This window comes from Seriola dumerili, unplaced genomic scaffold (genome assembly GCF_002260705.1).
Source record: "Seriola dumerili isolate Sdu_G_001 unplaced genomic scaffold, Sdu_1.0 BDQW01000478.1, whole genome shotgun sequence".
Taxonomy (NCBI): domain Eukaryota; kingdom Metazoa; phylum Chordata; class Actinopteri; order Carangiformes; family Carangidae; genus Seriola; species Seriola dumerili.
This window is the reverse complement of record NW_019174733.1, coordinates 6,005,807-6,021,747: the sequence shown is the minus strand read 5'-3', so window position 1 is coordinate 6,021,747 and position 15,941 is coordinate 6,005,807. Positions and strand designations below refer to the sequence as shown.

The window sequence follows — 15,941 nt, the reverse complement described above, 5'->3', positions numbered from 1 at the left end:
CCAAACCTCTATCAGTGCCCTAACATGATGTAACAGTGAGGTGCACTCCAATGTCTCTGGAATATGCCTTTTTTTCAGGGCAAAAAGAAAACAGTAAACTCAAACATACACAACAACTGCCGGAGCTGTCACAATAAACTGTGAATGAGACTGTCAAATCTGGATTACAACACAATGTCTCTTCATGAATGAACCCACCGAAGTCTGACTCACTGCCTCTTCCTCAGAAAACTAAAATGTCACAAAAATCAAAAGTACAGACAAGACTCATTCGAGAGGAAGTTATCTTTTACTGTGCAATAGGAAGAGGGTGTATCCATGGTTACCTTTGTCTGACCCTTTTGTAAGCTGCAACAAGCATCTGAGATACACCCTTCCACTGAACAGCATTGTGCGCGCACACACACACACATATATATGAGCATTGCTTAAAAAAATATTTTCATGACTATGTCATTTGAAACTCCCCCAGGTCTGTTTAATATTTGCCAGGAACTTGAGGCAACTTCCACATGTGAGTTTATAGAGGGTCCAGAGAGGAAATAAAGAAGAAAAATAAGTATAACAAACAAATACTTCACATTTCATATTCTTGAACTTGTTAACATGATTATAACTGTTACAGCTGTTACATTATGTTAATCACTGTCAATCATTCATTTTCCTTTTAAACAGTTGTGACTGCATCACAAGAGGAGTTATAATAGATAGTTGAATATATCGATAAACACTTTAAAAACACCTTATAACTGCTTAATATGACATTATGGTGTGTTATAACCATTTGCTTCTTATAAATGCTAAATAGAGGGGTTGAAATAAAGTGATAGGCCTGCCCATTTCTTCATGTAAAATGTCCACAATTTCAAAACCAAATTGCCTATTTGAAAGCAGTTCTGAATAATCCCCTAAGTGATCACCCTGTTATTCACCTTGTATCAGCAATCTGATCTTTGTTTGCATGCCTCTGCACGCATTTGTCTGATGGTGACTCATTGGACTGCCATGAAAAAAGTGAAAGTGACAGAGGGCAATGTGCAGCAGATCAGTGCCAAACACCAGGTGAAATTTAACCCCATATCTACAGGACTCTTAACTTTCTTTGTTTGCAGTATTGTTCTCAAGCTATTTTTATTGCATTAATAGTTCTCTTGCGGTTTATATTCTTATCTGAATCATATTCTCTATTGCAGCAGTAATTTCCCTATGGCAATCATCAAAGTTTTTTCTTGTCAAATGTAATTAACAAATGAGACTGGAAATTACCTAGATGTCCAGAAAATTGTCTAAAATAACTACTTGTATTTTTGACCACTACAGGGCACAAACCTCAAATCACTCTTCAAAGAAATACCCCTGCAAATCACCATGAGGCTTTTGTGTTGTTATAGCTCATGTATAAGGTAGGGCTGATTTATTTTCTGATACCAAGGGCTTGCCATAACTGTGTTTTGTTCAGGTGCCAAATATATAACAAATAGGCCTATTACATATGGGGCTCATACACAGTAACATTTTACTTTAAGTCCATCTATTTAAATTCATTTTAATACTCTCACAAAAAAAGTGCATTGTTAAAGATTAATCCTGTGGTTCCCAGCCTTCTTCTTGTGTCCCCTTACAAAAAAAGGAGTGTCTTGTTGGAGGTCCTTGTCATCTGTCAGATATCTATGAGTTGTTCTCCTCTAAATGTCTCACATGGTTTCATTTAAATAGGTGTTTCAGGCCCAAATAGATAATAAAACTCTCAAATATTTTACAAAAAAGAAAAACACATAATTAAGACATGAACTTCACCATTAATCATTTAACTACCCCTCCGATTTATCTTGTTTGGATGGGACAGACCCACAGGTTTGGAAATATGCAAATCCTTTTTATATTTTATTCATGTGGGTTTACAAATGTATTTTTTGTATTTGTGTAAGGTTTTATATTTACAGATCACACATTTACATACGGATTGTCAATCTGTTCACACAAATAATATTGAGACAAATCATACCTGCATATTAATAATGTCATGATTATCATGTCAGGTCTGATAATGCTTCTGTATTTTTACTTAAGTGGGACTTTGAATGCAGTACTTTGTAAGTATTGTAACACTGTGGTATTCTGAGTACTTCCTCCACCACTGTATCGCAGCATTGCTCATACTACTGAAGTCTGCTGAGGTTTTGTGCGTTAAGTTGCAATACGCCGTATTCACCACAGGGCCGCAGCCGTGAAACTACTAATTATGACTAGACACAATGACTACAACTCCCAGCATCTCCGAATTCGGAAGTGGGAGCCGTTGGCAGATGGTTGCCTCGTTTTGGTATTCACGTACACACTGACTGAACTCCGCGCCGGGGCGGTCATATAGGTTACATGGTAGAAAAAAACATCCCGGGCCACACAGGTTTTATAAAACAAACACATCAACGTTGAGAACCGATGACCGTTACGACGTGCGAAATATGATCATTGTTGTTGTAGTTGTGCATGTTTAGTTAGCCTAGCATGTTTGGTTAGTAACATAACGTGAAATAACGTCAGTTATACATAAATGAAACCGTTGGACTCAGACGAGGAGGAACCGGAGCAGCTGGGTGCTTACCTGAAAGAACTGAGACGTAAATTGACGTTTTACCTTGCTAAATTTGCTAACTTAAGTTCTTTACATAATGAGCAGCTAAATTGTAAATGACATACAGTAGCCTAGCTGTGTTATAGCTAGGTGTCATAAAAGGTGAATGTCTCAATTATACTTACAGCCGTAGCGTCAGAGCTATGTCACTGACACCACTATTATTAAGCAGTGTCACTGCCACCTGTTGCTGATTCCTCAGTCTAATTAACGAACAAGCGTCCTAGGCTAGGTAAGGCTACATTACCATGAAATTAAACATTAATCTATCATGCTCTAATTTCAGATAGCTAACATTATTTCACCATTGCCAAGTCTTTGAAAGGCAGCCAAAAACATTTGCCACCAACGTGTTTAAATTGATAGTGAAGCTGAGTAACAGCTATTATATGTTTTAGAAATCCACCTTCATTAATGTGGCTATATTTGGCCAAAACTGATGTTGAATTGACTTGGTTTACATTAGATATTCAAACTTCAAATGATAAAACAGTACAATTCTTTTTATAAGGAAGTGTCCCACTAACCATGGCCAGATTACCTCCTGAGGGGCCAACGGGTTCAAATTATTTGTTGGGCCCGACTGTACATGGCAGGTACATTATTTACCCAGGCTCTGAAAAACCAACCAATGCTCTAAAGCTGAAATGATTAGTTGATGAATTGATTAGTTGGTTGATAGAAAGATTAATGGTCAACAGTTTTGACAGTTGATTAATTGTTAAAGTTTTTTAAGCAAAAAATTGACTGTTGGTTAGAAAGTATTTGAATGAAATGGGGCTGCAACTAATGATTATTTCCATTATCAAGTAATCTGATTATTTTGATTAAGATTATTTTCTTGATCATTTGATGAGATGTTTTCCTTTTAAGTGTCAGAAAAGGGTGACAAAAGCCCATCATGTATTCCCAAAACCCAAGGTGGTGCTTCTATGGTCCTTTCTTCAATTTATAAGTTTTAAAAATTGGAGAAAGTTGAAAAATACCAACTCAACTGTAATGTGGCACAGAAATGATATAGTGTAAGAGATGTCTCTGTGTGTATAATCGTTTCAGAGCGAGCCAACCAGAATATCCAGCAGCTGAGCAGTGCTCTGGAGCAAGAGGTGGAGGAGGTCAGAGGCAGTGATGGCAGCCTATTCTCTGCCATGGCAGAAGAGGACAAGGCAGTATGGAGCCAAAAGACACAGAGCGAAGCAGGTGACTCAGTGATTACTTGTGGTTTGAGAGAGGCTCTGACCTTATAGAGCAGCACCTGGAGATTTTCCTCTGCATAATCTTGTTGACAGACAGTACACAAATCTATAATAACTGCTTGTGTGTCTTTTGGTACTGAAGTTAATCAACTGAAGAGCCTTCTATTGAAGCAGTGCAGAGAAATTCCTGCTCCTCTCTCTCCTTCAAAGACACAGTCTCCAACCCAAGGTAGAATATGCAGCTTTGCATTAGACCGAAAAGCCTATTACAGAATGATCTGTTATGCTACATTCTCCATTGTAAAATGTGGTAAATCATTCAGGCTTTCCGATGGTATCAGTATTTTGCATGCCATTTGCTGTGTTGTGTCTCATTTTTCATTGTCACTCTTCTTACCCTTGTTAGAGAGGGCAACAGGAAGGAAGGACCAGTTTGCCTGCCTTTCAGGATTTGGTCCCAATGATTCACAACCAATCAGAGTACATTCAACACCTGGAGGCTGAGGTCAATCTCTGCAAGGTATGTGCACAAATGTACGTGTGTGTCTATATATAGACACAAGTTTCGATTCATTTCTGTGTGTGTGTTTGACTTCAGGAAGAGCTGCAGGGGATGAAACAGCGAATCAGAGTGGTGGTTGTGGAGAATGAGAAGCTGCAGTCTGAGCTGAAATCCAAAGCTGTTGATGAATCTCTGAAAGAGTACACGATCCGCAACTCCATGGTACTGTGTGTGTAAATGTGTGTGTTCGAAAAGACAAATCATACATTTGTGTACGATTTGGGTGTTTTTGGTAAATTGTGTGTGTTTTATTTCATTGTTATGCAGGCAGTTGTGCTTGAGTTGAATATTTTCATAGCAGTATTTTCATATTGGTGTGTTATTCTGCTATTCTCTTACTTGTGTTAACCTCTTCTGTCCATCACCTGACATCCAAAGGAAAATAATTTTAGGTAATTTTTGTCAGCCATGATGGCTGTTGTTTCATGCAGTATTTCATAGTGTGAAGACAGAAACCGAGTAAATGTCATTATATCCAACAAGCATTGCAAAGTGATCAAAATAAATGTAAACTACACATAAATAGGTGTTAATAACCTTAAACTCTAAATAACGCAGGCATTGTCGATTAAATGATCACCTGTGGAAAAGTGGCTCATTATGTGTCTTGATGTGTTCCTCAGGTTAATGAGAGTATGGCAGCAAACAGCCACATAACCTCAAATATAGGCCACAGCGTGCTGCAGAGAGCAGAACAGTCCACATGGAAAAATGAACTGGTAGGGATAATCGACCTGTGCTCCCCTTTCTTCTAGTTACTGTTCACTTCTCATCTTCCATCTTCATCCCACATGGGTCTCAGCAGTCATAGAATTTCAGTATCAGAGGTTTCTGTCTTTATGGTCAAGACAAGAAATTTTTGGGAAATTCCCATTTTGCCCATGTGTTACTTAAAAAAAAAAAATATATATATATATATATGTACTTCCTAATTGTATTTCCAGCTTATTTTGTGCAGTCCTTTGCAATATGACCTCTTTGAAACTCTTTAAAACTGGAAAAAACAGCCATTAATTGTTCTGAAAACCTGTTGTGGAATCATAATCTCATACCATCGCATCCTGTTTAATTCATTGTGATCCAAAGCCACATATATTGTCTGTTCTGAAAATGATTATGTTCCTCAGGAACAATTGAAAGTTATCTACCAGGCCCAGGTTGAAAGCTTGGAGGCTCAGGTCATCTCCCTAAGGTCAGTGTACTACCATGCTATGCTGTGAAGCCAGTGTAGCCAGTAACTCAGGCTTTTTCCTTTTTTTGTTTTTTTAAGCATTAAGAGAACAGTACTCATCTCCTGCCCCCTTTTCCCCTTCTGTTTCTCTATCTGATCTTTTGCTTCCATCGACAGGAAGGATCTGTCAGTCAGTCACAAGGAGTGTGAAGATGTGAAGGTTCGTCTGAGACACAGGGAGAAGCAGGCTGTGGATGCACTGAGGGCTGATGGGGCTCCCCGTGTGGCAGGATTGTGTCTAAAGTGTGCACAGCATGAAGCTGTGTTGGCTGGGACTCACACAAATCTGCATGTCCAGGCTATTGACAGGCTCACAAAGTCAGTACACACACACACACACACACACACACACACACACACACACACACACACAAAACAACATTTTGCAGATCATCACTAGTTACCCACAGTGGACCGACTCTTCATACCTTGTAATTTAAGGTTTAAATTTCTGATTATATTATTGTTCCCTGCATATTTTTTGTTCATGTCTTAATTATGTGTCTGTAGGAGATTTTCTTATAGCTCATGTTTTTATGTGATCACCTGTTTTTGTTAGTTATTACATGTGCATAGCAAAATATGAAACAACATGTACAAAGACAGAGAGATACGAAAATAAGTGCCCCCATGTTGTTTTAAAGCTGGTTGAGCATTTTCTTGTCTGTTGATCTTCCAGAGAGCGTGATGAGTTACTGGTGGCTCTGCGTGCTGTGAGGGCTAGTCAGCAGGAGGCGCAACAGAGGGAGTGGTCTGCCTGTCTCCAGGTCAAACAGGCCGTGGAGATGGCGGAAGAAGCAAATCTGCACAAAGCTAGGGTCTGGGAAACATACACACACCTTTCCAGCTGTGTTCACTCAAACAGCATTTTTATTTCTATAGTTCTTTGACTCAGCCAGAAGATTCCTCCTGAGTTGTCCTGATATTGTGTTTCCTCTTCCTTCTGTGGCTGGTTACCTCTGGCAAACTGACTGTATCTGTATGCATGCAGGTGGAGGTGCAGTGTGAGCAGTTGTCCAGGGAGCTGATTCGACAGAGGGAACAGCTGGAACGAGAAGCACAGGCCTTGCAGGAGAGACTGGCAGAGGCCAGAGAAGAGGGCCGTGCTGAGGCCCGCAAACAGAAAGACGAGCTGGCACATACAGTAAATCCTACTTATTCTCTATTTGTGTGTATAGAGGACTCTGGACTGGAACTATTTTATGTGGATGTAGTACCAATCCAAAGTTCTGCTTCTCTTGAAATACTGAACTCTACTTGAATATTAATGCACAAATTGAAAATGAGCCCTCATACTTCAATGATATTAACAACCACAAGAGGGAAGTACTTAAATTGTTTGGCAGAAATATTAAATTAAATGTTTTTTATTTGATTGCGTAGTACAAATATCAAAATATTTACTATTTATTGTGCTTAACTGTATGGAGTCCATGTATAGTGGTAGTTCTTATTGAAGGTCTTGTTTCTGTAAAAAGCAAACATGAATGTTATTACTTTTTAATGAAATGTCCATGGAAAAATTGTGTGTTCCAGGTGTCCAGCCTCTCACAGCGTGTTGCTGAGTTGGAAGGGCAACTAGACAGAGCTCACAGAGACAAGACCTCCCTGACCAATCAGCTGGAAGACACTCTTCGCAAACTCACCAATCAGGAACAAGACAATACCAAGGTACGGTGTGTGTGCATTGTGCAAGAAGGCATTAAGTCAACATGTATTGTTAGATATCATTGGTGCTTATGTTGCCCATAGTTTGCATTGAGCGGTCTGAATCAACATGATCCAGGACAACTATTAAGGCTGTTTCAGCTTTAGGAAAATACAGCTACATTATTTGACTACAATGAAAGATTGAAATGCTGCTTGACCAGCGCCTAATAAGAGATGGCTTTAGCTTTGATGGAACAGAGGTGAAGAACACTCCTGATACTTTTGTGCTGTCTACTTGTAATGCCTCTTGAAATCCACTGGATGGTAGCAGAGTTTTATCTATTTCAGTTCAATTTATTTTCTGGCTGTTGTCGGAGGAATAAATTCAACATGAGTGCATAACTAAGTTTAAGATAAAGTAAAGACCCATGCTTAGTTTATGGTTTAATTATGTTGTAATGTACGATTTGGGTATATATGCATGCAAATGGTAGAAAAGCATTGACTAAATTCCCTAGTGGCATTTCAAGCATTTCATTTCAACAAATTTGATGCCCTGCTTAAGTGTCGTGAAGACAGTGAATCCATGCCAACTTTAGCTTGTGAGCAATTCCTCATAATTTTTATATCCTCACAATAAAGTGGTTTTGTTTTTTGTTTATTATTAGTAATAATTGATAGTGATAAAATTATCGAAGCACATAGTGTAGTTATTTTAAATATAATGAAGATAGAAACAGTAATTAAAGGAGGGGAAATAAGTGAAACTCATTAGAGTACTATAACATACTGTATTTGAATCACTGAGCCTTACACTGGAAAAAAACACTCATCTGATGATTCAAATGAGTGATTTTCAAGATAAGGATGGGGAAGGATGATAAAAAGAAAAAATGGACAGGAAGTAATATTTGTTAATAAAAGGACTGGCTGTTTTTAATCAGTCCTTGTCATCTCTAGGTGAGTGTGGAGCTCCGATATCAACTCAGCCAGGCCCAATTGAAGAAAGATGAGGCAGAGAGAGAGCTCCGAGAGCTCAACACCAAGACCAACAGACAGATGGAAAAGGCTGCCCAGGTACGTCTGCGTTCAACCCATTGATTAGTTGAGATTTATTAGATGAATTAGATTAGGCCAGTAACTTTAAAGTTACCCAAGTTATCAGTTAATTTGTTGATTATTTAGTAAGCAGTCACCATTTTTTCAGGAAGCTATACTGACGTGCAAGAAGCAAAATCAGGATCCCCTCAAATGTTTATGGTCAAACTTTCACATTTATTCAAAATAATTTGAACAAGAATTTATTATATAGACAGTCCAGTGGGAATAAAGATAAGAATGCAGTGCGAGAAAAGTCCTGGTTACACTTTTCAATGACACAGCCCTTGTGAATTAGAATCTCTCATACAAAATATGAACTGCTCTGATTTTAAAAAAAAAAAAAAAAAAAAAAAAAAAAAAAAAAAATACAGTTTTACCGTTTGGAATCAAACATTTTTAATTTTAGAAGATTAAACCTCGAATCATTTCCCTGTCAACCTTTACATGAGGTTGTAATCAGCCTTTGACATTGTATTTGTTTGAGGGCATGAGGTAGATTGTTGTGAAAGATTTCCTTACCACCTCTTCCCTCTCTCCTTCCATCTCTGCGGGACAGGAAGTGGAAAGGCTGAGCTCAGAGCTGGTTGGCTGTCGGCAGCATCTGGAGGCGGTCCAAAAGGATGGGAGCCAATGGCAGGCCGAAGCCCTGAGCCTAGCAGAACAGCTGGCAAATGCCCAGCGCCAACTGCACCTCACCAGGTAGTACCTAATCCTATTATACATGCCACCACACTCACACACACACACATACACACAGCGCTCCCCTCTGCCCAGCTCCTGCCCAGCTCAGCCCAGTCCAGTCCAGTTCAGACCAGCACACCAACTGTACCGCACCAGGTAACAGCTAATCCTATTATACAAACCACACACACATAAACACACATGCGCGCCACTGTGCCATGGTCCCGGTACCAACTGGACCTCACCAGGTCACCTCTAATCCTGTTAAGCATGCCACAACATAATGCAATACACACACATACACATACACACACACACACACACACACACACACACACACACACACATATATACACACACAAACACACTTCCCGCTCTGTGCCACTAGGCCAGTGCCCAGCCCAGCAACAGCTCCAGCAGAGCCAAAATGGCGCCTGAGCCTTTCTTCTGTCCCTGGCGCGCACACACACACACACACACACACACACACACACACACACACACACACACATACACACAGAAAAGTGTGGCTGATGGTCACTGGACAGCCTGGCCTCCGTGCCACCTGCCAGTGCCCTGCACCCGTTCTCACGACGGGCGCTACCGGCTCTCCCCCTGTTATCTCCATCTTCTATCTTTCTTTCTATTGCTGCATCTTTCCATCCCATTTTTTTCCCTGTATCATTTCCTCTGTTCCTCTTTTATATATTCATCCTACCCATCCAGCCATACATTTATCTTTTGTCCATCTCTTTGTCTTCATGTCTTTAGCTGTTTTTCCTTATCATCCTCTATTATTTAAATAATTCCTTTTCTTTTCTCACTATCATCTTATCTTTCATCTTCCTCTCCATCCCATCTCTCCTGTCCTCCTGCATTCCTCTTTTCTCCTTTCCTTCCTTCTATCTCTCCTGTCATTCGCTGGCTGCTGTTCTCTTCCACACCATCCACTGCCAGGGCCATGCCAGCCCATGCCAGCCGCCCAGGGCACTCTCTCACCCCCGCTGCCCACAGCCGAGGTGTCTGAGATGGGCACAGATGTGGCGGTGGTGCCCTGTGGTGCTGAAGGCTGCGGGAGACAAGTTTGTTCAGTCTGTGTGTGTGTGTGTGTTTGTGTGTATTTGTGTGTATTTGGGTTTATGTGTCCGTCAGCCTGGTGGTGTGTGTGTTTGTGTCCACTGCTGCTCCTGGCTCTGATCTGTGTTTAAGTGTGTTTTTCTGTCAGCTGGCCAGCGCTGACACACTGGCTGCATGGCGGGCTGTGATGTGTTTTAAGGGATGAAGCAAGGAGCATGTGTATGTGTGTGTTTGTGTTTGTGTGTGTGTGTGTGTTTGTGTGTGTATTTTGCAGCCAGCTGTGGAGAATGACATGCATATTAATGTGGCAACATGATGACTTTGACCTGTGCTAGAGGAGTCACTGGACTAAACCATTTTACTGCCATGTGTGCGGGTGTATGTGCATGAGAGAGTTTATAGTTTTATCTGTCCGCAGATGCATACTAGATGTTTGACAGCTGTTGACTTGGCTGAGCGTGTAGCCATTCAAATTCAATTTTGGTCATTAGCAGTGAAAGCCACTTCTGATACTGATTTAATATGTAATTCCTTTTCCTACAGTTCTGCATGAGAAGAAGGTTCACATGTTCACATGCAGTATCACAGTGCTAGAACTTTTAAAAAGCAGAATTGTCATAATGTAATTCACAGAAAATGGAGGACACAGGGATAACCATCATAAAAACTACAAATCCCTGGAGAAAAAAAAACTAACACACTAAATAACTATGCCATGTTGTACGACCACTTTTGGTAAATGGGTTAATAACTCTTCTGAACAGTCAGACTTGAAGGGACGATAATTGTTCAAGTATTGAGATAACAGCGTACACGTTCGAACAATCTTTCCTCTAACAAAGGCATTCATAACTGTGTGATCAATTACAAACAGAGAGCTTGAGAGAGAATTTCGAACTCTGCTTACTTTCTCACCTCTGCACACCTGGCTGAATGTGTGAGACGAAAGGTGTGGACAGATGGGAGTTTAGACAATGTTTGATCATCTGACAAGCTTTTGGGTTGAAACATACTGACGCCTTTAGAAAGATACAATATGTACAAATTACTTTTTTAGCTTTAGAGCAGCTGCGGGTCATCACTAGGTCACTTTTTGATATTATGTTCATCATCAAGTTGCATAGCATTGTGAATACGGAAAGAAACTCACGTCGGATTTTGTTTTCTGGTCTCATCACACTTAAGCTGTCCAGCAGGCTACTTTTCCCAAACCTGTTTTTTTTTTTAATTTTTAGAAGCCAATAAATTGATCCAGCCATTGTCTATTGCTATAATATCACAATAAAGATAAAGATATAGTAAACTGTCTTTTTGAGATACATGCAGATGAAGGAGGGCATCTAACAAAATGGGGACCCTGGACATTTTTGGAGCAGCATAGCAAGCAAATCAAGCATCAAACACAGATGCACACACCCACACACATCCACTTGTCGCATACACACCTGCTGAAATTTTGTCACAGCCTTTGTCCCTCTTCAGGCGAGCATTGTGTTTTTTCACCCTTTTTGGTTTTTTTACTCACTTGTCATGATCTCTGTTGCTTTTCTGTCATGCTGCTCCAACCTACATGAATAGACCTCAAGCGATTGTCCCCTTCCCTCCCTCCCTCTCTCTGCCTCTGTCTCTTTCGCTCTCTGTCTGTCCATCTGTGGGCCTTCTGGGGTTATGCAGAACCACATGTAGTTTATTCGTAGTCATGCCTCTGTTTGCCCTCTCTCGTTGTTCACTACAGAGTCATGCACGAGTCTTTGTAGCTGTAGTGGGCTGGTTTGTGTAACTGTGTTTGAGTGTGTTGGTAGAGAGTGAGTCGTGAGGCTGGAAGGCATTTGTATGACCAGCCATCGAAGGCAGCTCTTTGATTCTCTCTTTGCAACTTGCTCGCTCTCCCCTTTCATTCTGTCCTCCTCTCGTGGCCCAAATGATCACAGCCCGTCTTCAAACAGGGGACATGAAGCACAGCCTCTGTTTGATTTTTGATAGCCCTTCCTTCCTTTCTAATAAACACATACTTATGCACACATACACACACATATTGGTTTGTACAACTGCATACTTGCAAATGTGCACACTGATATGCACATCAGTCGAATCCACATGCCTGTATACACAGACAAAAACGCACATGCACACAGACACACACGCACACAGACACGCACACACACAGATGCATGCACGCATCCGTGGGTCCCATGGCGGCTGGTGCGCTGTGCTGTGCTCCAGGATTGGATCATCAGCCAGCTGTGAGTTGGACAGCCCAGGATCTGTCCTAATCCCTGCCACTCTGTTCACATCGCCTCACATACACACACACATACACACACACACTCCAGTCCCAGCCCCAGCCCAGCAGAGGGCTTTACTAAGTTTGTTTTGTTTGTTTGCTCCTGTCTTTCTTCACTTTCTTTCTTTTCTTCTTTCCTTGTCTCCATCCGGCCTTCTCTCTCCCTGTGTTGTGATCACAGATCCCAAAGGCCATTGTGAAAACTGCCCAGCATAACTTCTGTTTCTACACATGCCAGATAGGCTTGAATGGATAGATGTGTGTGTTTGCATGCGTTAGTGTATCCATTGTTAGATGAGACCTGTGTGCCTGCTTTGTGTTTGGGATAAGTCAAATGTCTGCGAAGCCCCAAATCCACCAGTTCTGTTATCCCCATGAAATCAAGCATCCATGTTCATGAGGATACTTGCTTAGAGCTGTAGACGGACCTGAGGTTAGCTTGCTATCACTTTTTCACCTAGAACTTCTAACTGGATTCCTGGGCCAGGAAATGTCCAAACATGACTGTTCATATAATTTGATCAGCGTCTGGTTGTCATGAACAGTAGAGCTTTCAGCTAAAACCCTCTGGTAGTGAATTTGATCAGGAGGCGTGGAGGCTGGCAGGCAGATCCGATGCAATGAAACTTGCATGGGTGCTTGCAGTGGCAGCAACCCAATAAACTGTTGATGGACACCAGAAGTGGAGGAAGCTGTCAGCTGAAGGAAGCTTTATGGGCTTAGGTAGCCCAGAGGATTGAAGCTTTTATGGTCTTTGAAGCAAAACCTCAGGTGTGGAAGGAGTATGGGGGGCTATGGGGAAACTCTTCCAGTTGGCCTCAAAGAATGAATGGAAAACTGTCAGATACTAGGAAAAGGATGAATGAGCTTAACTAGACTGTTCTCAAGAAGAACTGCAGACCTTGATTAGCAGTGTTACACTTTAAGGATCTTTTGAACCTACATGGGATGGATGAGTATTGAGACACAGGGACAACTTTGCCCACCTCTCTGGCAGAGATCACTGTGGCAATGTGGGACGCCTCCCTGTGGAGATATGCGGGGCATGTCCAAGTGGGAGGAGGAGACGCCATGGCAAATCTAACACACTGAAGGGATTATACTGAATGTCCCACCTGTCCTGGGAATGCAGTGGGATCTGTGGTTTGGGAAGTTGGGCTTCCCTTGCAATGGAATCAATATTGAACAAACTCTATAATGTATGACCTCTACCAACTTTGACATCGCATATTTTAGACAATTAGAGCATGGCAGACAAGGTGATATTAGTTTCATTGTGTCAGAGCAGCTCAGATAGTGTTACAGTTGTAAAGGGAAGTGTTGTTGACTGGATGCTGAGATCTTTATCTGCATTTGTTGCAGTTGTCATGCACTATACAGTTTCACACACGTCTAGTTAGGAGAGAAGAGACGAGGTGTTAACACAGTATGAACAATACGAAATGGGTTCAACACTTAGAGAAAATGGTATGAGATGACAGATCATGCATATTGATCAACATTAATAAAGTTGTGGTTAAAACAGACAGGCTAGGAGGAGATACATAGTTCCTGAGTTTTAAGGCCACACTCCTTTCTTTGACCTGAAATCCAAAGATAGATGATAAGAAGTGAAGAGAGAGAGAAAGAGGTAGAAAGAGAGAGCCAAGACAAAGCTCAGGACCAACCGCTGTGACTCTTGTTCACAAAGTTCCCCAAACTCTATTAAACATGTCACGCTGTTGCTCTCTCTCTCTGTACCTCTACTTGGTTCTCTCTCTCTTTTTTTCTTCCCTCTGTTGTACATCATGATAGCAAGGTCTGGAAAGGCGGTGAACAGAACCGTGTGTATGTGTGTGAGGGCGGAGAAGTGTAAATGAGGAAGGTGAGGCAGCAGATGCCGCGTCCCGCCAGAGGCTCGCTTTGAGCAGCGAGTGAAATCTGGGCGCGACAAAACTGCTGCAAACCAACTCGGTGGGAGGCCCTTGTCCAATCACGGCCCGGAATAAAAGGGCCGGGGCGCCACGCGGGCTGCAGTCGCTCAGGAGAGGTGGGGGCCATAATGAACCTTCAAGCGCTGCCAGCGAGTGCGCACACACTTGAGCACAGCATCTTTCTTTCTACCTGGCATTAACAGTGCCTAACCACTGTCAACACACACATGCATGCACACAACCTCTACAGCAACTGTGTGTGTGTGACTTTCTGCGTGTGCGTGAGCACATGTTTGAAGTGTCCTTGTTTTGTGATGCATTTTGACTCCTGTGTGAGCGTGCAGTTAGATGAGTTTACTTGCACGCCTTTGTGCAAATGTTAAGTGTTGATACCTTTGGGCTACACCTGTGTCTGTTAAGTTTGATGTGTGTGTCTCTGTGTGACAGCAGCGGGGTAGTGCCAGGTATGAGGCTTGCTGTGTGTTTTTGTGTGATTGCGTGTGTGTTTGTGTGCGCGTGTGCTTGTCTGGTCGGCAGCCATGTTGTTGGGTAGCAGATGGCACCATGGTTGGCAGGGGAGGGGCTGCTTAGCACAACTAATCAGACAGTTACGGATAGGGCAGCTGGGAGGGCCGTCGGCCAGCCGTGTGTGTGTATGTGTGTGTGTGTGTACCACAGAGTGCCATGATGTTGACAGTGGTGGGCCCGTTGGCCTGGTGACGAGACCTTGCCGCGTTCTTCTCTCCTCGCTGTCGGAGTGCCCTCTCTGCCATCCTGCCTTCTCACCTCTCTCTCTCGCACTCTTGCTGTCTCTCTTGCTCAGTCTGTTGAGACCTGCTTGGTCTTTTATCTTTCTTTTAGTTTCTTTGACCCTTCATTTCCTTTTGTCTCTCTGTCACACTGTCTTTCTGTCTTACTCTCTGCTGCATCTTTCTTTCGCTGGTCTTTTGATTGTAAGTTTATTTGTGTTAATTTAGTTGACGTGACAGTAATTAAAACAATGTGTGTTTTTGTCAAGCTGGGTAAGAAAACACTATTTTAATAGTTCATTAAAAAACCTTTTTAAAAACATGGCTTCTCGAGCAGGAACATTTCCTCTATCCTAACATTAAGCATATTGTATTTTCATAATTTCAAAAGCTTTCAATGTTGTACACATGTTGACATTGATCAAGTGAGTCTTTTCTGTGTTTGTTTGTGAAAAACTTGGAGAACAGACTTCTTCTAATGCAGCCCTTATCTAATTAAATGCTCTCATTGTGCTGTGTTGTTTCCATTCCCCTGCTTATGATTCTGGTCTTCCACTATCACTTTCACCCTGTTGTAGTATGTCCACAGTTACAGCAAATACACTAAACATAAGACACCTGAGAGTGAGGTCATGATTCTTGTAGCTCATGAAACTGCCTAGCTTCATTAACTGATCTTCAACACTGAGTGTTGTATTTAACATCAGTCCTTTTTATCAAGTAGTCCATGATTTCTAAAACAAAAAAGACCAAATCTCAAGATTGTAATGTTTTGATTTTCAAATTCTTATTTCAGTTTGAGTGTTTGGATTACATTTGAATTGATTTTATACAACTAATATTATTAAATCAGTAATGTCAT

At 41.5% G+C, this 15,941-nt stretch overlaps 1 protein-coding gene across 7 annotated transcripts in view; it reads left to right on the top strand.

The window, feature by feature from the left end:
• Window positions 1-2,493: 2,493 nt before the first annotated feature.
• sdccag8 (serologically defined colon cancer antigen 8) overlaps window positions 2,494-15,941 on the top strand; it is a 69,193-nt gene continuing 55,745 nt past the window's right edge. For 3 of the 7 annotated variants that reach the window (XM_022763842.1, XM_022763837.1, XM_022763841.1), the window contains exons 1-12: window positions 2,532-2,621; window positions 3,692-3,835; window positions 4,238-4,351; window positions 4,430-4,555; window positions 5,017-5,112; window positions 5,521-5,585; window positions 5,742-5,942; window positions 6,304-6,442; window positions 6,616-6,768; window positions 7,161-7,295; window positions 8,235-8,351; window positions 8,932-9,074. In XM_022763842.1, the coding sequence (XP_022619563.1) occupies window positions 3,764-3,835; window positions 4,238-4,351; window positions 4,430-4,555; window positions 5,017-5,112; window positions 5,521-5,585; window positions 5,742-5,942; window positions 6,304-6,442; window positions 6,616-6,768; window positions 7,161-7,295; window positions 8,235-8,351; window positions 8,932-9,074 (1,361 nt within the window). In that variant the 5' untranslated portion in view covers window positions 2,532-2,621; window positions 3,692-3,763. Of the gene's footprint in view, window positions 2,622-2,738; window positions 2,868-3,691; window positions 3,836-3,973; window positions 4,073-4,237; window positions 4,352-4,429; window positions 4,556-5,016; window positions 5,113-5,520; window positions 5,586-5,741; window positions 5,943-6,303; window positions 6,443-6,615; window positions 6,769-7,160; window positions 7,296-8,234; window positions 8,352-8,931; window positions 9,075-15,941 lie in introns of those variants that run through there. The other 4 variants (XM_022763843.1, XM_022763839.1, XM_022763838.1 and 1 more) reach the window with 4 other exon arrangements.